General features: G+C 41.3%; 1 protein-coding gene across 4 annotated transcripts; it reads right to left on the bottom strand.

Annotated features, from left to right (window-relative positions):
* Positions 1-331: 331 nt before the first annotated feature.
* LOC120742203 (beta-1,4 N-acetylgalactosaminyltransferase 1-like) lies at positions 332-23,504 on the bottom strand. 4 transcript variants are annotated; one of them, XM_040045369.1, is made up of 12 exons: positions 23,319-23,504; positions 19,528-19,629; positions 8,944-9,166; positions 8,690-8,866; positions 7,411-7,517; positions 7,130-7,167; positions 6,863-7,043; positions 3,854-3,946; positions 3,562-3,749; positions 3,342-3,482; positions 3,010-3,247; positions 332-2,018 (listed from the first exon to the last, which is right to left on the bottom strand). In XM_040045369.1, exons 3-12 carry the CDS (start codon positions 9,156-9,158, stop codon positions 1,801-1,803), a joined length of 1,596 nt encoding a protein of 531 aa, XP_039901303.1. In that variant the 5' UTR covers positions 9,159-9,166; positions 19,528-19,629; positions 23,319-23,504; the 3' UTR covers positions 332-1,800. The 4 variants fall into 4 exon arrangements, with proteins under 4 accessions (XP_039901303.1, XP_039901302.1, XP_039901304.1 ...); XM_040045368.1 differs by lacking the exons at positions 19,528-19,629; positions 23,319-23,504 and adding an exon at positions 18,113-19,292 and having other exon boundaries at positions 332-1,774; positions 1,930-2,018; XM_040045370.1 differs by lacking the exon at positions 19,528-19,629 and having other exon boundaries at positions 23,319-23,340.
* Between the last annotated feature and the right edge of the window lie 442 nt (positions 23,505-23,946).

Below are 23,946 nucleotides of genomic sequence, written 5' to 3'. Positions count from 1 at the left end.
CAGTTTTTGCCTCTCATCTATCATAGGTAGCATAAAAGATGTGCTTATAAATTAAGTTCTGTAATCTGTAATCAAAAGACTGTAATCTATTGTAAGTCAGCGTCTTCATCCTTTGAACCAACATCACAACATTGAACACAAGATTTCGTTTTTTTTTCCCCACACACATTTTTATAACATTTGAAATGAATGTAAAAACTCTCATAATGCTCAAACAACTCATATTTTTTTGTTTTGGGTGTGGGGGTGGGTGGGTGAAGCAGGCAACAAATGATTTCTGTGTCCACACAATAAACATCACTGTTTAAAAAAATTCTACATCTGTCAACACTTACAAATTAAAATGTGAGACAAATTCTTCAGTACACAACTACATACAAACCAAGCAGCAGGAACACTGCTGTTAGTTTCTTCCATCAACAGAACGAACGTCACATTTTGGTGAAAAATAGAAATGAATTAAAAGTCACAAACAGATGCCGGTGTAGCTCAGAGCAGATCAGGTTCGATTCCGATGTGCTGCTTTCTGACCCGACACCCCCCTGCTTACTTGTCTCTCTTCACTGTTCTATCTAATAAAAGGCAAACAAATTGTTAATAAATTAATAAATAAAATAGTTACAAATAAGTCGATATTTCTCTTGGGGATTAAAAAAAACAGTTGATAAATCTCTGGCACCTTATTGCTAACAAAACAAAGTTAAAAAACTTGCTTAGGAAACAAATACAGTGATACAAGGGCGCCATCTAAAGACCATGGTATAAAAGAACAGCATCACCACTTGAGTCTCTGACATGCAGGAGTGCTCCAAAGAGGAGTTTCAGTATAAAAAACTGTATTCTTGCTTCATCCCCCCCCCCTTCTCCATCCTCTTTTCATAATGATGTGAGTATTTTACAAGTACTTTAGTTCAACCAATGTTTCTTTTGACCACATGTAAAGATCCGGTGGTGAGCACTCAAACGCCTCGTTTTCCTCAGATGCTTGTTGGGGAAACAGACAAACAGCAGAAGACGACGATTACAGCTGCTCCCACAACCAGGTAACACCTGATGAACTGAGACCAAAAGGTTCTCCTCCTCAGATCTTACTTATCTCTCCATGGATGACACAAAAGGATTCTGGGTAATGGGCAGTAAAACCATAATACACACACAGATTAAAGCACCCAAGAGCTAGCAGCATCCAGACCTTTGGCACGGCCAGTCAGTACCAGAACCCGACAAATGAAAAGACTTGGAACACGTTCTTCATGTGGCATTGGCAAGAAGGTCACACTGGAGCTCCGAGTCTGCAGCTCTGTCACTTAACTGATAGGGTTTGTTGTCACTGACAGAAAGACCTTGTTCCAAGCTCAATTCTATATTCGGCTAGTGCAAATCGAAGGAGAATGCATGCACATCTACCCAGAACAGCATGACAATGAAGTTACACTGGCTGCTACCTGTTCGGTTCTCCCAAAGCCTGGTCTTTGTGCAGGGTATGACCAAGATCCCTTTATGACTCGAGATGTTACTGGGCACTGCAGCTCATTTTCTCCTGTCTTCACACCAAAAAGGAAGCCTAAATTTTTATGTTGGGCTTCTAGATGCTAGAGGACTTTTTAGCTCACCGCAGAGCTGTGCACTGACAGATAAAACATGCTAAAACTGCTCTAAAGGCTGAAGCTGGAAAAATAATTTCAAGGTTCTCAAGAGAAGGCAAACCAAAATCTTATCTGACAGGGCGTGGGGGAGGAGAACTTCTTTGGCAACTCGGGGAGAGCGGAGGAACCTTCGAGAAAAAGAGGAGAGGGGAAGCTAATTATGAGTCAAGCACTGAAACCGATTCTTGAAGTACAGGAGGCCGTTTTTGGTGTGCGTGGCATCAGAGGAGGCTGATGGGTAACGGAACTTGGCGTAGGTCTTGTCGCTCTCTGACTGGCTTACCCAGGGTAGTTTGATTTTGGTCGCGTGATTGACAATGACATCATCGCAAGAGCCCACATGGAGAGAGCCGAGGCCATCGATGAAAAACTCTAGAAAAAAAAAAGGGAGGGGGGTAAACATTCCTCAGTGGGTCAGGAACACTTTTAATTGATGAAATATTGCAGGTATGAAAGTGAGGAGAAGGTGGCGTGAGCTAAATGTTCCATTTAAATCACATTTCATTCAGTTTAATGTAGGTAAATTAAAGCCGAGCTGCGACTCCTCCATGGTGGTGTGTGCTGATAAGAAAATGTCACAGCATAATTTGCTAGCAAAAATTATCTTGCACACATTATCGTCTCAGTAAGTAAAATAAGATATGAATCTTTTTTCTTAAATTGCTAAGATATTGTTGCTATCAATACCTTAATCTGAGATATTCATCTCCCTTTTATTCTTAAATGATTAAGGAAACATTAAATTAATTTTATATGGCACACAAATTGACTCAGTGCTGCAGGAGGATAGAAAAACAATGAATATGAATATACGATAAAGTGCAAAAGTCTTGAGTTACACCTCATTTCTATATATTTTTCTAGAACAAATGGGAAATGGGTGATCAAAAACAGTGTTTGTACAATTCTAACAAGCTTGAAAGTAAATATTTGGTTTTACCACCTTTCTCCTTAAACACAGCCTGAGCTTTAGCTTTCTTATAATTTCTTGAAGCAGCCTTCAGGAATAGTTCTTCAGGCTTCTCAAAGGACATTCAAAGCTGAGTGTTTGCTGCCTTTTGTTCTGTTTTCTGATCCCACACTGCTTCAACAATGTTGAGGCCCGGGTTCTGGACACTCAAAGAAAGAAAAACTTTCAAAGAGCCTCTGAATGCCTGGAGAAATATTTCCCAAAACAATTAAAAAAAAAAAAGAATGGTGGCTCAAGACTTGTGTATAAATGCGTAAATAATAATAATGATAACATTTTTTTTTTTTTCAATTTTGGCATCTTTTTGCAACCGGCAGTCAAAACACTGAATAAATAACAGATGGCATGATGCTAAATTTGCTCCTTTGATATGAAAGGAAGCCCTGTACTCACCCAGATGAGCGACCCTGGTGAGGCGTGGGTCAAAGCCGACCTGCTGGACTTTGTCTGTGCGAGCTAAAAAGAAGTTGATGACCCCATCAGTCACAACGCAGTTGGGGAAGCCTTCAATGACGTGATGAAATCCTCTCCTCATGTGTAAACAGTCACCATCTTCCTCTCCTGGCTCAATGGAGATGGTTTGACGGTAGGTGGCGGTGTACCCCGTGGCCTCCCGCACTGCACCACCCACCTAGTTCACACACATAGATACACTGTCTCTGCAAGAGCCCCAAAACTTTAATATTAACTGAGAAAAAGAAAAAAAATATTCTTCTGCTACTCACTAGATCCAGAGTGGTCCTTTCTAAAACATCCACAAGCTTCTCCAGCTTGGTGTTGGCTGTGAAGATGAAGTCATCGTCCACCCACAGTACGTACTTCGTGGTCACCTGGGATACGGCCAGGTTTCGGCCGGCAAACCAACCCTAAGAGACGCAACGCTGAGGTTTAGATTGAGATCGCATCACCAGTGACAGCAGGGAGAAGACTCCAGTGTGTCCTTACCTTTCCAAAGGGCATGATGTAATGTTCGATGTAAGGCCCAGAGATGGTTTGGGGATTTTCACTGTCATCAGCTATAACTATGGTAACAGTAGGGTAGTATCTTCTGATGCTGTCGATAAGATCTCTAAGCTTATCGTAACGCAGGAACGTTTTTGTGGCTATTGTCACGAGGGCGCTGATGTTGTACTCTGCAAAGAGTTGATGGAGGAAAACTGACTTTAGAAAGTGCTGTTTGACTCAGAAAGGACGTCTGACTTTAGTTATAAACACCGTCAACATGCCGGTGCTGTACCTCCTTTGGATCCAGTGTTGTACAGTTTAGGTGTTGTTCCGTGTCGGATCTTGATGCTGAAGACAGCTTGATGTCCCTCTGTCTCAAGCTGCACTAAAAGACCCCCGACACAAAAAAAACACGAGTATCATTAAGATAAAACTATGAATGCCTCACTCTCATCTGGTTCTCGTAAAGCATGTAGACATAACAATGTCATGTCTTTGTACAAAACCAATTTTTCAGACCCTCAGGTTAAAATGCTAAACTCTACAGCATTTTATAGACAATTCCAGTAAAAAAAAACAACACAAAAAAAACAAAACACAAAGCACTTTTAGTTCATACGACTAATTTACCCTTCATAAAAACTCTACAGGGTTGGGATGACAAGTAAAGACAGATGTTATTAACAGATATTAACCCCAGGCCGAGTCGTTCGGTACTGGGACGCGAGAGTTGAAGCTCATAATAATAATGGATTGGATTTATACAGCGCTTTTCAAGGCACCCAAAGCGCTTTACAATGCCACTATTCATTCACTCTCACATTCATACACTGGTGGAGGCAGCTACGGTTGTAGCCACAGCTGCCCTGGGGCAGACTGACAGAAGCGAGGCTGCCATATCGCGCCATCGGCCCCTCTGGCCAACACCAGTAGGCAAGTAGGGTAAAGTGTCTTGCCCAAGGACACAACGACCAGGACAGAGAGCCCAGGGATTGAACCGGCGACCTTCCGGTTACAGATGCGATTCCCAACCACGGTCGCCCGTGGCTCAAATGTGAAATTTATGGTTTTCAGCATTTTTATTGTTAACTCTGTTTCCCTGGGTCTTTGTAGTTGTAGTGTCTTATTTTGAAAGAAATATTTAAACGTTACCATAGCGACCAGAGAGCATTAAGGGGCAGAGAGGAGGATGTCACTCGCAATGTTGTTGGCACATTTTCAGGAGGAAAATGCTAATAAAGTTACACAATTACAAAGTGAATTCGCATTTATTATGATATTTGCAAATTACCACGGTTTTTGTCTTGGTCATATCATTTTATTTTGTTGTATTTATCTGTGACACCTTAAAGGCCAGTTTGTGAAAATATTGTTTGACACTGGAGGTTGGGGATCACTGTATTAAAGCATATCCAGTGTTTAAACGGCCATTTTAAGGAAAATATTAGTTCAGTTTAAATTTGATGGAAGCAACATGTCCCCAATTGAGACAGGAAATGCTGGAAAAGTAAGTGTTACTAAAAATAGAAAAGAAATAGCTAGAGGACCATTTAAGGGAAAAAAAAGCATCTTAAAAAGTTTTCTCAGAAGTAAAGAAGGGGAGAGGTTCACCAATCTGCATAAAACAGTGTCTACCGATTGTGAAAGAATTGTGTTCCTCACTGTAAAACTGTGAAGACTTTAAATATCTCGTCATCTGCAGTAAAAAAAATATCATCGAAAGATTCAGAGAACCTTGATAAATCTCTTTTTGCAAGGGACAAGACAAGGCAATGTCTTGTTTCCGTTGGTTGAAATGGCAAAAAGTTGTTAAAAGAGCTTTAAAGACAGTTTTTCATTGTGGGTTTTACTTTTTCTTGTGAGACAGGAACCCGGGGTTTGATGCACCAGTCCAGCTATGGTCATGTTCAGATACATTGTCATCCTCAGCGGAAAGATTGTGAAAGCCTTTCCTACTTGTGGTTAGGCAAATTCGATTTAATGTCCTACATCACTCAGATGCGCGTGCATTAAAGACAGACATGATTCTGTCATGAAGACAAAATGCTGATCTGCCTTTTTGTATAAGGTCCATACTCTCATTATAAAGACTCATTGTATTTTCTAAGTTTTGCTGTGAATAAAATCGATTGCACTCAGTTTTTATTTACATTTTAAAAAGTGCCCCAGCTGTTTTGAAACTGGGTTATACTATACAGGCAGAAAGTCAAAAGACAAGGGCAAACATGCCTTCAGCCATTCAGGTTTTGTGCATGCTTACTATTGTTAATTTTGTGCTGAACAAAGAGGCTCTGATATCAGACTGAATCCTGCTTGGTTGCCCAATTCTAGCTCAAGAGAAACAGCTCTGCAAATAATTTTCTCTGCCAGGAATACCATACAAGAGCAGGTGTGAGGCCACTGAAAAGGGAAAAAAAAGCAAGGTACACAGAGTAGCTTAGTATAAAGGCTGGAGACACTCGGGAAGGTTAGCCACGTCTGATGATGTGATGATGGCAAACAAACAAAACAATCTTGGTGTTGTACAGACAGTGTTGGGGAGTAATGGAATACATGTACCGCCGTTGCATATTTAAAATACAAAATATGAGTAACTGTATTCTATTACAGTTACCATTTAAAAAGGTATTATTCAGAATACAGTTACTTTGTTGAAAAAAATGGATTACACTGCGGTATTTTCCTGTTTCATATGCTAGGCTATGCCCTCTCTATATTTGGTAATTCCACGCCGGTGAAAACCCAAACAAAACGCGCATGAAGAGGCTCTAATGCCTGTGTCTCAATCTCGCGGCCCTACTTGCGGCCCGCATAATGACGTGAAGAAATATTTTTTTGAATTTTTACTCCAAAAATGATTTAATATCAAGGCAATAGGCAGAGTGTTACAGGCATAGCCCTAAAGAATGTAGCCTCATGGGCAGTGTAGTCCGTGCAGCAGGGAGAATGGACTGTTGTACCCGTTATGTGTCTGTGAGCACGAGGGAGGGAGAAAAAGGAGAGTCTAAAAGTATGAGTTGCCACCTACCAGAAACGGGAGATGGAAGCATGCATGTCAGTCACCTCCTGCTGTACCTTCGTATATACTGTATATGCATGATCAAAGTATCAGAGTTTTCATCTAATGACCGAGAGTGAAAAAAAATCCACATATTGCTTTAAATTTAAACACAGACTCAAATTAGGGTGTGAGATGATTCTTTTTCTGTGTCTTTACTTTCTCCTTTGTGGAATTTGCTGAAAAATACAGAAGAACAAAGTCCAGAGCCGATAAGACGGTGGATTGTTTCCGAGGGCTCACCTGTGTCTGCCGTGCTGGGATGAAACAGCGTGTTCGTGTAGGTGACGAACTGCAGCTGTCGGTTCATGTTCGGCAGCAGGCGGCTGGAAAGAGTCATGTGCATCTCGCCATCACCTTTGATTTTCACCTCGTCTACCTCCGCGGCCACATTTAGAGTTCCCAGCGTGGCAGTGATGTTTATCTGCATATGATGGAAAGAATAGCGGTCAAGGTCAGAGGACTGCAGGCATCTAAAATATTTAAAGACAGACACGTTTGAGCACTCACTGAGTAATTATCTCTGGGAAGGTCATGTAAGGCCAAGCCTGGAAAAGGAGAAACAAACACTGATTGATTTTCAGTCCATTTCCTGTATGCACCAGCTGGATAAATAAGGCCTTTCAGGGGGGTGACCTTACAATATATGTAGGTACAAAGAATATCCAGTATATAAACCACCTCTAGTTCAGGTTAATTTTTAATGTTTAGGGGCCAGTTTAACTACTTTCAAATGATAAAACCATGAGACTTTCATAAATATCTGAGTTGCTCACTCGCTGAAGTCGTACCTGGGATGATGATTGTTTTCAGGGGTCGTACTTCCACCCCCTGTGTCGGATACTGCAAGGGGCTGTTAGCCTCAGCAATAATGAGTAGATCTGCAGGGGTCTTTGACCTGAAATGAAATGTTTTTGTTTTTTTACATGAACAAGCACAGCAAGCAGAAAGCAGGAAGCTCTTCGCAAATAACAGTCACAATTACTATTATCCGCGGATATCATTATTAAAATGACCTCACGTTTCTTACTGGAGAGCAAAGCTTTTGATAAAAACAAGTTTTGTCGTATTAGGAATTAATTTCAGTACTTCTGAAAAGTTTAAATTTTTCTGGAAAGGTGGCTAATTTTGTGTTACTTTTTAATTGCCTTCATCATTTCAAATGTTAATAACTAAAGTCAGTATTCAGTGGATTTTGTCTCACTGGCTCTCTCAGCCAGAGTTTATTCAATAAAGAAACTGAATATTTAGTCTGAGTGATTCATAATAATGGCGTCGGGATTTGGGTTGTGACAGCGTCTGTGTTGAATGTAGAAGCCGCGTCGACGTTCACTCTGATGCCTCTGTGTTTCTAAATGGAGGGACAGTAACTGTGTGTGTATGTAAGCATGTAAAAACTGCAGATAGTAAGATTAAAAGCAACAGTATTTTATCTATACTTGCCATTGTACAAATTCATCTCATGTAAACAATAACGTGACGCACAGCTTGACGTAAAAAAAAAGGCGCTCACCTTTGACGTTGCGTGGCTAAATCTCTGTTTTCTTTGTACAGACGTAAACGCAAAACTTGAGTTTTTAAAAAACCCTCTATTTTCAGTGATCCAAAACGCTTTTACGTGCGGACGAAAGGCCCGAACAAACAGAAAAAGCTGCATTTTCAAAAATACCCGTCTATGTAGCCTTACTAATGCACAACTCCTGCACGATCCACAGAGATGCAGGGAGGTTTTAAGGCTGCCAGTTGTGTACAGGAAGCAAGCAAAAAGCAAGGTCTGTGTTTATATATGTTCTAATGCATGTATATTCAAACCGCGTAGTAACAAACCACAAAGCGAAGCAGATCAGCAGATTTGACAATAGTGATGTGAGATCGTGGATGATTTTCCATGTTAGAGATAGATAAGTCTAAAAAACAATTTCCTGTAGCGTGCACTGAGACAGATGGATTATTTCAAGTAACACATTTTGTTACATCATTATTTAATTTAAATAAAACAACACATCAGGCCACATAATATTTTAGCCACACAGATAAAAATATGTGAAACATCTCTTAAGTACTCCTTACCTCGTCTGAAAGCTGCTGTACTCTTTAGCCCGTCTCCTCTTCATCTCCTCCAGCTCTGAAGCCTCGAAGGCAGTGTGCAGCGGGTGAGCTGACACCCGCGGGAACAAGAGTTGTGCGAACGGTAGGTTTACCCCCCCACTTTCGCCCTCACATATGCATCCATTACGTGCCAGCAAACTGGACAGATTATAAGACACATGTGATCAGATTTAAACTCAGGTCTGTCCGCTTTGGTTCAAAATAGCATTACTTACCTCGCCACATTATCCCTTACATGGAAGGGAATATTGCTCAATCGATGGTCTGACTCAGGGACCCTCTCTTCCAGATGCCTCTCTACTATAAACGCTGGTCGCTGCCAAACATCCACTGTGATATAACCCCGAGTGGGCCACGAATGGAGGAGAGCCAGTACTAGCACCACAGACACCAAGATGACTAGCAACACCGTCTTCCTCATGGACCGCATTCTGGAACCTGTCAGAGATTAGAATGCTGGATGACGCTCTGGTTTCTATAATTATACTCTGACGATATTTCCGAACAGGAATGCGATTTAAGTGACGGGAACAAAATCAACAGTCTCTGTTTTGTGTGACAACTTTGTGAGGTTTTGCTAAAGTTAAAAGGTTATGTCATCCCCCTGCACCACCCCTTCCACTTCAGCTCAACCCCAAAAACAGCCCACAGGAAGTTGTTTAATTGCAGATTTTCTAAGTCGTCACCACAGCTACAGATCGATGGAAAATTTTTCGCATTTTTGTGGTTGCACTCACAGTGGAGCCATTAAAAGAGATCTATATATATCTGCTGAAAGGATCAGCATAACGAAATCATGAATGCCTTCCAATCCCTCATTCCCCTCCCATATTTTTTCTCCTCGATTCTTCTTCTTGTATATAACTGAATGCAGATGTGCCCCCTTTTAGAAACTTGCCAGCACACAATTACTTCTTTCTCCTCCAGCTGTGAAAAACAAAAACTCCATTTCTGATTCTGCATGCACTTGGGTGTGGGCGAGATGGTATTCTTGTAAATGAATTGCTCATATTGTGGGAACTTAAATATTATACACAGCTACATAGTAGGAATCCAGCCTTCTTGTTTTTTTTTTTAAACTCAATTTTTATTATAATTTACAACATTGTAACTTGTACTTGTCAATGTTCACAAGTAGGACAGTTACAGAAACCGCAATGCAGAAATGTAGATCAAAATAAGAACTGCAATTAGGAAGCACAAAACAAAACTGGAAAGCAAAACAAAACCCAAGCAAGCAAACAAACACAAAACAACAAAAACAAAAACAAAACAAAAACAAAAACTTTATGTAATATTAAATAACGTGACAAATCTAGCCATAAATGAACAAAACGAAACAGACCTATGCTAAATTATTGAAACAGTAAAGCATGTATGGGTCGCCAACGCTCAGTAAACAACTCTCTCTGAATCCGCAGAGCGTATGTTATTTCCTCCATCTGGTAAATTTCTCTCACTTTATCAAGCCACATATTATATGAAGGTGGGTCAAGATTCAGCCATTTAATAGTAATACACTTTAGTGCTGCTGTAAGCAAGATTCTTAAGAGATACTTTTTATTGTTTCCCGCAAAACCATTTGGTAATACTCCTAAAATGGCTAGCTGTTGGTCTTTCGTTAATGGTTGTTGGAAAACTGTGTTGAGAACTTTAAATATGTCATTCCAAAATGAGCAGAGTTTTGGGCATGACCAGAATATATGTGAATGGGTTCCTAAATAAGTACCACAATTTCGCCAACAGGTGTCAGGATTTGTAGGCTTCATTTTGGCCATTATCTCTGGGGTTCTAAAATATCTCATGACCACCTTCCATTTAAATTCTCTCCACAGCCCAGAATAAGTCACAAGATGGGCTTCGCCGAACACCTCTTCCCAGGTGCCCTCTGAAATTTGAGTGCCAGTCTCAGCTTCCCACCTTGCCTTAATATCCAAAGTTGCATTTGTATTGAAACTCATAAATGCGTTATAAAAATTACTGATTAATTTTGGGGAGGAATTACTTTGAAATATTTTTAGAAATATTTCCTCAATGGGTGAGGGCTCCAAAACTTGCCTCCATTCTTTATGTTTTGTCAAAAAGCTTCTTAGCTGTAGAAACCTAAAAAAAAGTCAGAAGAAGGAAGCCGAAACTGACCTCTCAACTGTTCAAATGAGCTCAGGTGCCCATTCCTCACAACATGACATAGTTTATAAAGCCCGCTATTTGACCATGCTCTGAAGCCAGGGTCTTCCACAATAGGAGAAAAACCCTGCAGGGAGGAGAGGCTTGATAAAATTGAAATTTCTTTTGGAAGACCAAATGATTGTTTGATTCTACGCCAAATCTTTAGTGTGACCCTTGTCCATTCCCCCATATGCAAATTTTTAATTGAAATGTTAGAAAAAAGCAAGGATTCCAATGATCTTTCGCACATTGTCTTCTCGATGTTTAGCCACTGAGTTTCAGATAAATCCCGCACCCATACAGTCAGGGGTCTCATCTGAGCTGCCCAGAAATAATATTTCAGATTTGGAACAGCCAAGTGCCCATCTGGAAAGGGAAAGGCGATGTGGCTGAATGCTCCAACTACCGCCCGATCCGACTCCTAAGCCATACCATGAAGGTTTTCGAACGGATCATCGACGCCAGGGTGCGAGAAATCGTCAACTTAACGCCCAACCAATGTGGCTTCATCAGGGGGCGTGGCACGACGGACGCCATCCATGCTGCCCGCCTGCTTTTGGAGAAGCACCGAGAGAAGTCCAAGACCATCCACATGGCCTTCCTCGACTTGGAAAAGGCGTTTGACCGTGTCCCACACGACCTCATCTGGCACTCCCTGCGATCACATGGAGTTCCTGAAGCCTACGTCAACTGGACAAAGCCCCTCTACCGACAAGTCACCAGCGTGGTCAGAAGCCCAGTGGGAACATCGCCGCCCTTTAACATCAATGTGGGCGTCCACCAAGGCTCGGCACTCTCCCCGCTGCTCTTCATCCTTTGCATGGACATTGCGACGGCGGATCTCCAGTCACCCCATCCCTGGACACTTCTCTACGCCGACGATGTCTTCCTGGCCGATGAATCGCGAATAGAACTGCAATACCAAACGCAGCAGTGGAAGACTCGCCTAGCTGACTTCGGCCTGAGGCTCAACACCAACAAGACCGAATACTTAGAGGCTGGCCCCCAGACCGACGGCATGATCAGCGTCGATGGAGAAGATCTGGCGAAAGTACCTCATTTCAAATACCTCGGATCGATGATCAGCAATGACGGCGATATCCTACTAGATGTACGAGCCAGGATCAACGCAGCGTGGATGAAATGGCGCCAAGTCACCGGCGTCCTGTGTGACCGAAGAATGCCCAATCGCCTCAAGTCAAAGATCTACAAGAGTGTAGTGCGCCCCGTCGCCCTCTATGGATCCGAGTGCTGGCCAGCCACCGCAAAGCACGAACAAGCCCTTCACACGATGGAAATGCGGATGCTGCGATGGTGCCTAGGCCTGACACGATGGGACCACGTCATGAACACCGACGTTAGAAAGAGGATGGGAATCGCGCCAATCACAGATAAGATGCAAGAAGCAAGGCTGCGGTGGTACGGACATGTGGTACGGAGCGATGAGAACTCAGTGGTGAGAACAGCACTGCGGCTCAGCCCCCAAGGACGTCAACCTAGAGGCAGACCAAAGCGGAGATGGATGGACCGAATCAAGGACGACGTGAAGAAGATCGAAGCCGATCTGACCGACGCCCTTGACCGACCCAAGTGGAGACGACTTTGCAGAAAAGCGGACCCTGCAACCGAGCGGGAAAAACGCTAGGAGGAAGAAGGAACAGCCAATCCCCCCTGCAGTTTTGACAGTTTTAATGTTTGGAACTTGATCCTTGCCATATAAATTTGGAAAAAAGTTGATCTAAATTATCAAATGTAGAGTTGGGAATGTTAATAGGCAGCATTTGGAAAAGGTATAGAAGTCTTGGCAATACATTCATACGTATACTCTCAATCTGACCTAAGAAAGACAGAGGCAGGACTGTCCATCTCTCTAAATCTTTTTTTATTTTTGCAACTATAACTTCATAATTTACTTTAAACAAGTCTGATAATGAGTGAGGAATCTGAATTCCTAAATACTTGATACCTTCGTTTGGCCATTTAAAGCCACATCGCTCCTTAAATGTTTGTGAAATGTTTCCTCCTATATCCATTGCCAATGTTTTGTCAATATTAACTTTGTAACCAGAGAGGTGACCGTATGTACTAATAATTTCTTTTAAATGAGGTACACTGACTGCAGGATTTGAAATGTATAAAAGTACATCGTCTGCATAGATGGACAATTTATGCTGTTCTCCATTAATTGAAAGGCCCTGAATTTCATGTTCGTCTCTAATCAACTGCGCCAGAGGCTCAATACTTATATCGAACAGCAGGGGCGACAGTGGGCATCCTTGTCTACACCCACGTTCCAGCGGAAATCTGGCTGATATTGTTCCATTTACCCGTACAGCCGCCATTGGGTTGGAATAAAGAATCTGTATCCACTTAATTAAGTTTGGCCCAAATTTGAATCTTTCAAGTGTATGGCCCAAGTACTGCCAGGAAACCCTGTCGAATGCTTTTTGCGCATCAAGAGACAGAATCATTGTTTCTTCTTGTTTGGTCTTGTACAAGGACATTAAGTTCAACAATCTACGAACATTGTCCCCATAGTGCCTTCCTGCAATGAACCCCGTTTGATCTGGATTTATAACCTGTGTAATAATTTCACTAACTCTTTTGGCTAAAATCGTGGTGAGAATGCGTGAATCAGTATTAAGTAATGAGATTGGCCTGTATGATTGACAATTTGTGGGGTCCTTGCCCTCTTTATGGATTACGACAATTGTAGCATCATTCCAGGATGGCGCCATAGTCCCAGTCTCCAGAGCGCAGTGGTAAGCTTTCAGTAATAAGGGTGCGACTTTGTCCTTAAGTTTTTTTTATAGAATTCGTTAATAAATTCATCAGGGCCAGGACTGTTTTTAGTTTTAAGGTTTGAAATCACCTGTAAAATTTCTTGTTCCTGAATTGGTTCATCTAACTCCTTTGCTACAGATTCTGGCAGTGTTTTTAAATTGATCTTTTCTAAGAAATCAGATAGTGTATTGTCATCTTTACATGTATCTGAATTTTTATATAATGACTCGAAAAAAATTGGCAAAGCAACTTGCAATTTGATTTGGTTTAGTAATTAGGGTTTGATCTGACTTCAACTTTTGGACCATATTACGAGTTTGCTGTTTCCTGAGTCTTATTGCCAGCAATCTACTAGCCCTGCTACTCTGTTCATAGTATTTTTGTTTAATGAATCTTAAATTGCCCTCAATTTTCTCGTTTAATAAACTATCAAGCTCACTACGTAACATTTTAAGATCGGAAAGCAAATTGGCTGTCTGTGCTTTTTTGTGTTGTTGCTCTAGGTATTTTATTTTGGCCTCCAATTCACACCGCCTAGCCGCTTTTCTTTTTTTCCTGGCACTTGCAAATGATATTATGCGACCTCTAATGTATGCCTTGGCGCAGTCCCAGAGAGTTAAAGGCGATATCTCCGGAGTTGTGTTCAACTCCAAGTAAGTATTTAGTTCAGTATGTATGAACTCACAAAACTGGCTATCATTTAGGAGTGAGGCATTTAATCGCCAAAGTTTTAGTCTTGGTGTCAATCCTAAGTCCCATGAGAGTGATAACTAGGGATGGGTACCGGTGTCCACATAAACGGTAGTAACCAGACCGAAAAGCAGCGCACATTTCGGTGCTTTATTTCTGTGCTTTTTTTTCCTGAGCTGTGATACACTTCTAGCCAATCATTTTACGTTTCCGAGGATAGTAGGCGGGTCCAGGTACGTACGTTCTTTTAGAGCAGAGCTACAGATTAAAAATGCCCAAGGCGAAGCGGTCAAAAGTCTGGCTGTACTTCACAGTAGAGCAGGGCGATATGGCCAAAAATATTTATCACGATATATATTTGAAAATTTGCGATAACGATATAACTGACGATATAATTGATGCGAGACAAAATACAACTCCACAACATTACTAGCGCAAAAAGACAACCTTCCATTTATTTTCACTTAAACAAGAAGCTGGTTTTTATGTACATTAAAGCTTTATAAAAATGTAACAGTGCAAATGCAAATTCCTTGCTGAAAGTTTAACCAAAAGGCATTTCCAGTAGAAATGGGCTGACATATCCTGAGCATAACCATGTATAATATCCACTGAAGTTAAAAAGGGGTGCTTTGCAACATTAAACTGCAGTGTGCAGTACGCATTTTTCGGACCATAAGGTGCACGGGATTATAAGGCACATTAAGCGAAACAAAGCAGTCAGATAAATCAAACTTTATTAAACTCATTCTTCTTGCTTCCTCCACTTCTGTACCATTGATTCATTAATGCTGTATTCTATCACAGCTGCTCTGTTCCCATGTTGTTGCAGTATATTAATGACTAACCTCGTATTGTGGATGGATTATCTCAGTTGTTCTGACTGAAGTTTGGTCCGTTTACAGCATCCTGCCATGCGATTGCATTTGTCTCTAACCATGAGGAACCTTCACGTTAACTTTTATAAGTGGAAAAGTGTTAGTGTTCGTCCTCCAGCTTCACTGTTTATGTTATGCTAACATAGCTGTGTCGCTAGCGATCACGTATTACATCATTATATACCAGCTAGCCCAACTTCAGTAACCCTACAAACGTCACTGCTGTTTAGTTTTCTGTCTTCATTTATGTTGGAAGTGATAGCAGAGCTGTACGTTTGAATTTTTTCAGAAATCTCTCAGCCAGAACATGCAATATCCTGCTTAGGTAACTAGCGAAACTAGCAAGCTAACTTCCGCTAGCTTCCTGCTAACTTCTAACTCCGTTAAATGTAATAACTTTTGTTTTCATGGATGCCTGGAAGTTAAACTTTATAGTTACACCTGGTAAAGCAGCAATGCTGATCGTTTTATTAAAGATGAAAGAATTTAGACAGTTTTTAACTCTCAGTGATGCTGCAGTGTTGTTTGACCTGAAGAATACGGAGTTTAGGACCCAGATTACTCCCAGATTTAAGAGCCTCTTAGTCCGAAAAAATACGACAATAATGACGGCCGCTTGTATGTTCTGCAAAAAAAATGTGCTTTGTTGTGTATCTGACGGACAAACACCAAACCAGTTCCATATCACGGAAGTTGCACCATTTTTACAAACCAATTCTGGTTCATCTGTTTCACTCAACAATCGGCCATGTGCGTATGAAAACAAAGGCACTGCGCATGCGCATTTTACTCCCATTCTATCGCGATATTTCATTTTCCTATCGTTGCCTAACATTATACCGGTATTACCGTGAACGGTATAATATGGCCCAGCCCTACTTCACAGCAAAATATGCAAACTCAGCAGCCTGCAACAAGTGCTTTAAGCTGATACTGTGATACTGTCAAAGGAGGTAACACCTCAAATCCGATGAAACACCTGGCGACGCATAGCGGGCTTTTTTTTAAAAGTCGAGAAATGCACCGTATTTGATAGCTTGCTGCGAGACCTCACACCGTGCACATCTACTGCGGGTGTGGTGCCTGTTATCGGACCTGGAGTTAGCAACATCCCCAAAAACACGAAGAGGAGAGTCCTGGCCCCTAGCCCTGCCAGTGTAGCAGAAATGATGACGGATGATGATGCAGCAGCAGCCGTTCTTCTCTGCGTGAGTAGCTTAATGTTGTCCGTGTGTAATTTACGTTGAGTAGGCTAACCACGTTATTACATTAATGCAGGTAAGGTGAACTAGCAAACATCATCATAGCTACATGCGGCTGTCTTCTTGTTTGATGGCAGATACTCCCTTCACCCTGGCCAAAAAGGCTAAAATGACCAAAGAAAAAGAGGGAAACGGCTAAACATGAGAGGTTTTTGGATAAAGTTTGTGTTTTTCCATTGTTTAAGCACTGCTTCCAGCCAAGAGTGATACCATACAACAAATTTCCCACGTGTGGGACTAATAAAGGTTATCTTATCTTATATATGCCCCATAGCTGCAGAAAAGGCTAACATTGTTATCTTTTTACAAAAAACAGCTGAACATGAGAGGTTTTTGGACCAATTTTGTGTTCTCCATTCTTTAAGCACCGGTTTGAGCACCGTTTGAGCACCGGCACCGTTTCAAAAGTACCGATTTGGCACCGGTATCGGATAAAACCTAAACGATACCCATCCCTAGTGATAATTGTGCATGTTCAGATAGTGTAATTGGTAAGATTTCAATATTGTCAATTCTATGCTCTTCTGTGTTAGAAGTAAAAAATAAATCTATCCTGGAATAAGATGCATGTCTATGCGAGTAAAAAGTATAATCTCTGACTCTAGGAAACCTATTTCTCCAGACATCAATTAGTCCCAATTCAGTTGTTAAATGTTTTAGAGCTTTGCTCATTTGCGATGCATGGCTTTTAGAATTTGGTTGTTTATCCAAATAAGGTGACAAGACACAATTAAAATCCCCTCCTAGCAATAAAACACCAGAACACTTTTGAAGTACTAAATCAGAAATTGTATGTATGAAATTTGGCTCATCCTCATTAGGGGCATAGATATTGATGAGGGAAACCAGTACTCCATCAACAGAGCCGTTGACCACAATGTACCTTCCATGTGGGTCTCTATATGTAGTGAGTGGGGTGAAGTTTATCTGTCTATGTACTAGGATAGCCACACCTCTTTTCCTGCCAGCCTTGTGAGATGAATAAAACACTTGCTGTGCCCACGACCTTTTTAGCTTGTCATGCTCAATGTCAGATAAATGTGTCTCCTGCAGAAAAGCTATATGACAATTGAAACTTTTTAACTGGCCTAGAATTTTTTTCCTTTTAATAGGGCTGTGGAGGCCATTGACATTATAGCTTATGACTTTAAGCAAATCTATCTTGACTGTTTAGGGTTACGTTTGAAAGATATCCGAGAGGCACAAGTAAATTTGCACTCCATGATGACCCAAAGTTTTGCTTAGCATAGGACAATACAGAAAGAACCATCAAACCAACAAACCAGAAACTAATATATAAACTATATTGTACAAGTTTTTTACCCATCAAAAGATCCCCGGGAGAACAAGGGACCAGAACAGGGGTAACAACAGCAGGACAGAAAGTCAAAGGGACCCCGAGTGCAGCTAACTCAAGTTTAGATGTCTTCATATGGAATGATGAACTGAAGTTCGGGGAAAATTGCTGGGCGAGCAGTCTCAGTACCACTAACAAATCTCAGTACTGTCTGCTAAAACACTATTGGAACTCAGGCCCTGCACAACGTAGTAACGACCAGGCACAGTAATGTAGCTTACTGACATAGAGAACTCTGAGTTACCTTCCACCTTGGGACAGAAGAAATCACCATCTGCTGGAGAGAGTATATTTTCCTTGACATAATCCATGGCTTTGGCAGCATCCACAAACTCCTTTTCAACGTTGTTGTAAGAGACACGGAATCTGGCAGGGTACAGGATGCCAAAGCGGACTCCCGGCCTATCGTGGAGCATCTTCCTCACGTCAGCGAAAGCCGCTCTGGCTTTCGCCACGCTGGCCGTGTAGTCGGGGAATATGGCAATTGGGTTTCCTTTGAAGTGTAGTTTTCCTCTGCGCGCTCTCCTAAGGATGTCCGCCGCGTCTCCTTCGCTGTTTAATTTAGCAATGATAGGGCGCGGAGTATCCCCGGGTCTCCGTTGAGTCAGGCTACGATGAGATCTTTCCACGCGGACTTCTCTGTCAAGCTGAAACACCTCTTTGAGGAGCGCAGAGACCGCCGCCGGAGAGCTGGAACCCTGAGTTTCAGTCACACCGATAATCCGGATGTTTCCCCTTCTCATACGTCCCTCGAGGTCTTCACATTTGTGTTTAAGGGCTTTCACCTCTTTTGTGAGGGACTCCATCGTGTCTTGTACGGCCACCATTTCGTCAGACCAATTCGACAGACCCGCTTCGACAGATTTTACGTTAGCTCTCACCTGGTCCAGCTCGGCTCGAATAGCGGTAGTGTTGCTATTGATTTCTGCCTTCACGTCTTGGATATCCCTTTTCAACGAATCAAAGCTGTCAGCCAGAGCAGACCTGACTTCCTGCTGGATGACAGCTTCTATCTTGTCGCAAGGAGGTAAGAATATCCGTCTTGAGGTCTGCCACATCCATTTTAGCTATCGGTGCCGACTTCGGTGTTTGGCTAGCGGTGTTGTCACAACTTTTGCCCGCGGCTGCACTGGTCTTAGCTGTCGACGAAGCCTCGTATTTGTATTTCTGCAGATTTGCCGCCATAAAAGCGACTTTTTTGGATTTAAATCCGTAGGAACTTTGTTTAAAAGTTTAAGCTTGTCTTTGAAAGCAGATTGGTAACTTAAGTGCCTATTTTTGATGCAAATTAAGCTGGAATGTGCAGAGGCTCTGAAGTAAGCGTGTTCACTCCATCGCGCTCGCTAGCGCCCCCCCAGCCTTCTTGTTAAAGACATAAATGCTTACATCTAATGATGACGACTTTGTTTATGTTCAGAGTAGGAAAAGTCTAGTGTTAGAAATAATGTAGAAAACCTTTGAAGTGATGGAATCAAGACTCTATGTCTCTTGTGTGTGTGTGTGTGTGTGTGTGTGTGTGTGTGTGTGTGTGTGTGTGTGTGTAGGCTTGCTTACAATGACAAAATTCACTGATAAGACATTAAATTAAACATTCTGTAACCATTTAGCAGACAGACTTTCATTTCTAGCAGTTTAAAAAGTATTTATAGGAATATCTACCTCACTGCCTCTATCCAGTCATTGAAAGGAAAACCTCTGTTGACACCTGCATCTCCAGAAACCATGTAAACATTTGTGGAAATGAGCAAGCGCCTTCTCCATCTGGAAAGAACAAAAAAAACAACTCAAAGAGTACAGACTGAAAAAGTGGATAACAACTAATAATAATATAACAGAATGTACTCTTAAGAAACCTGGAGTGCATATAAACTTATATTATCATGAGGTAAGTGACCATGTAGTGTCATTAAGTGACTGCATGGTACCACAGCTGCCGGAGGAAATTAGTTTTGTCGCGAAATCAATCAATGTAGAGCAGTGTCACAAACCACGGAGGCCCCAGAAAAGTGCAATCAAACGGTGAGTTTATTAACACCCAGGAGAAAACATCAGCATATGTCTTCTGACAAAAATACATGTTGAGAACACTTTTAAAGCAGTGAGGTATCCGCCCCCCCATGGCGTAAAAATAGGTTAAAGACATCAGTTACAGTAAAATGCTTAAGACCTTCTTGTAGACGAATGCAACAACTCTAAATGAGCACAAATTTTAGATGGCTATAAACAGACATAGAACTTCTCATTTCTATAACATCTTTCAAACAAGGTAATAACTTCAAGCCTTCAAGGTCTCTGAGGGCTGGTTGTCGACTCCGGTCATCTGTTACCAAGTAGACTAAAATGCAGTTGGAAGCTAAATGAGTTAAGGCCTCAGGCCTGACACATTCCTAGATTATATGTATTGTAAGCATGCATGCAATTATCCTTCTATGCTTTAGTCCTTTTCACAATAGATTGTGAAGACTCGCGCTTCATAAAGCTTAAGACCTTCTTGTAGACTAATGCAACAACTCTAAATTAGAGATGGCACGATACCACTTTTTTATGACCGATACCGATATAAATTTGGATATCTGCCGATACCGATATGAATCCGATATAGTGTTTTTTTAATCAACAAAACTGTTTTTTAAATATCTTGCTGCATTTTGTATAAGTTCATACTCAAGTTTAAAACAACAACTACACTAACGCTATTCTGTTATACCTGTATGCAAAAAAAAAATTTCATAGTTCAGCAATACTGATCAATCTAATAAACTTAAACCTACACCATCCTCCCTATTCTGGTATTTTAAAGAGTACTTAGTGTAAATATTAAGCAACCTAACTAATAGGGTTCCAACTCCCAGCAACAACAAAAATAAATAAATAAAAAATAGGGAACCACCCCTCACGCTCCACCTCATGATGCTTAATCGACGTAATCAACCTTAATTTGATGCAGTGTGAAATAAAATGCACAGAAATCAATTATTTTTCAAGAAATATTAAATAGATTCAACATCTTTCTTCAACAAAATTGCAGACTGCACAGATGGTACCTTCCCAAAGGAAAAAGTACTATAGCTTACTAGGGTATATATATTAGACTTAATAGTTACTATATACAGTAATGGACTTCTATTCATTTTGCATCAAATTAAAACTTTGGGTGTAAGATTCAGATAATTATTTATTAAAAACGAGACATTTTAAATGAGAATAAGAAAGAAAAGTATGTCTTTGTGCCCCCTTTTCCCTGTTCATGCCCTGTCGGCCCCCCTGGCTAAACTTTGCTAGATCCGCCCCTGCACAGTTACCAGCGTCAGCTACGTAGAAAAAGATCCTAGAGTAGAAAGTAATATTAAATAAATTCTAACAACAGCTTATCGAGCTTAAACGTGCTGCTGTTGTTTATCCACTGGTTTCCTCTTTCTGGTGCAAAGTGGGCCAAAAGCAAACTAGAGACACGGACTTGCAGCCGATCAGCTGATCATTAAGCAGTTTCATGATTGAAGTAGCAGCAAGAAGAGGCAGTCGTTTGTTAAGCTTAACGCAGGAATGCTTTACAAACATTCAGAGATGGACTTACACGCTTGCTTTACTTCTCTCGGGATAACTTTGTCGGAGATGAAATGCCGGGTTGCTAGCGAAGCTCCAAATGCTATCCAGACCACTGACAGGTCCTGCATGCCACAGCCGCTCTATCACCTGATGCATACTGCTGACGTGCTAACGTTCTGAGGTGAGTTACGGCGTGTTGCAAGTTTTGTGAGGTGCTTTCGTGATATTTAATGGATCGGATTACATTTTTTATTTTTCTCCGATATCCGATCCAGTAATTTAGGTCAGTATCGGACCGATACCGATACGTAATATCAGATCGGTCCATCTCTACTCTAAATGAGCACAAATATTATGCAATGTGTATGAAATACTCCTGGCTGTATCTGTAATAAAAGTTAACATAATGAAAGGATCCTTAAATTAACATCTTCAATAAACAACTTTAATGCAATATCAATACTGTGAGAAATATTATTAAATGGAATAATGCTGTAGAGAATGTTATTAATGCAATTATAATGATGCAGGTTATATGGCAGCAATAAAAGAATTTCTGTATCTCCACATTTTACAAAGGTCTGGAGGGGAAAAACTAAATCAATACAGGGGAAAGATTAATAGGATCAGAACTAGCAATGTTCCTCTAAATCAGCAGATGGCTTACAGATGGCTTTGGCCACTCACTGTCATACCTTTCAGTCTAGTTCTTGTGTAATCGGTAATCTGCTATACCTCAGAGTTTTCTTGCAGTTTTCCTTCTTGTACCACCACCCTTCCAAAAGGAAATGAAATAGGAGCAAATTTTACGTTAAAAAAAATACAATTTAGAATTGGTTCTTTGCCAAGTTATTTACTAAATGTGGACACCACACAGGTCATCCCCTGATTATGTTTGAATTGTTTATAGATCAGTGGCTTACAAAACAGCAATAACAAAAACGTTCCTGTGAGATTGCTCAGGTACAAGGACCAGACTGAAACTAGGTCAATAAGCAGCCAACGACTTTAAAAGAAAAATGTTTAAGACCGTCAGGATGTCTACTTTTTAAATAATTATAAATCTGGCTTCCTGGAATCAAAATATAAAAAATGAGGGGTTGGTCTTTTTGCACAGTACTGTATTTCAACAGAGATTGTAAGGTAAGACAACATGACACGATGCATATCTGTGAAGATATGCCTGCAGTAATGCAAAACATTGTTTTGCATTACTGCAGGCCTCCCAGATTTGATCTCCCCGTCTGAATGATAATTAGCAGCGATAGCGGAACAGCCCTAAGACATAACAGATAATCTAAGCCAATCAGAACATAGCTGTGTGCTGCACGCTGTTGTAATTAACCTAAAAACGAGCCTATGGTAGGGAGTGCCGCGGTGAACATGCTATGGACATGCATATAGTCCGTGGGTCCTTACCAAAGATTTGCTCGCATGTTTCGGACTATTTGAGATAATTAGCACAAAATTAGCACACCTTCCTTCGTACTGTGAAACATGAGGAAAATATGGAAAAAATAATGCGAATGTGTGTACAGAAATCCGAGGTAGCGAATATAAATACCCGGCTACACACAGGCCTATTAGCCCTCCTTATTCTGAGTGAGAGCGCAAGAAAACTCATGCATCCGAAATTATCTTTAAACAACACTTCTAATATGCTGAAAAACATCTCCAGAATAAAGACATACTGTGTATTTAGTTATTTTACCACCATGTTAATGTCAAAAATTAAAAAAAAAAATCTCATGCCTATCCCCTCTTTGTCTATCAAAGAAGCTGTCAAACGTTCAGTCAGAGCTGAAAAACAACAACCCCAGAAAAAAATCCCCTGCCGAAGACGGGGACACGGGCCTAAAGCAGCACCCCACTGTAGAAAAAAATCAAATAACCCCACAGCTCACCTCAGTTAAGACGTACACTACAGACTCTTTCACCTCCCTGCTGGCACGGAGCTCGCCCCTCTCTCACGAATCTGTTCCTCGGAGGTCTTGAAAACGATTATGCGGGGGGAAGAGGCGCAGAGAGGAGCTGCCGCGCATCGCAGCACTGCAGGCTGTTGGACGGATGCTCCCCCTGCAGCAACAGCGGCTGCAGCGCAGCGGTGAGCGCACCGATATCCCCGCTACATCAGACTCATCAGCGGTCAGTCAGCTGAGCACGCACACACACAGACATAGAGGAGAGGATAACACTGAACTGACTGCACGATTTCTCGAAAAAAAAAAAGGAGAATTATGATCAAACAATAAGATTTATGTCTACATACATGTTTAGATTGGTGTGTGTGTGTGTGTGGGCGTCTGTGCACACAGTCGATAAATATGTGTACTGCTTATTCAGCTTTTATAGTATCTCACCCTCTGTACTTCCCCTCCTCTCTGGTATTCTGTTAAGGAATGCTTTTTTTCTTCAAGGAACTGTCTTGATTTTTTCCTCACCAGATATTTAAACCCAGTAGTTTGACTGCACTTTTCGCTCAGCTCGGTGTGTACTTTTTGGGTATCATATGAATCGTTTTATTGTTTTGTC

This window comes from Simochromis diagramma, unplaced genomic scaffold (assembly GCF_900408965.1).
Source record: "Simochromis diagramma unplaced genomic scaffold, fSimDia1.1 OVJJ01000060.1, whole genome shotgun sequence".
In the NCBI taxonomy this organism is placed as follows: domain Eukaryota; kingdom Metazoa; phylum Chordata; class Actinopteri; order Cichliformes; family Cichlidae; genus Simochromis; species Simochromis diagramma.
Note: the sequence above shows the minus strand (reverse complement) of the source record. Positions and strands in the feature narration are given on the sequence as shown.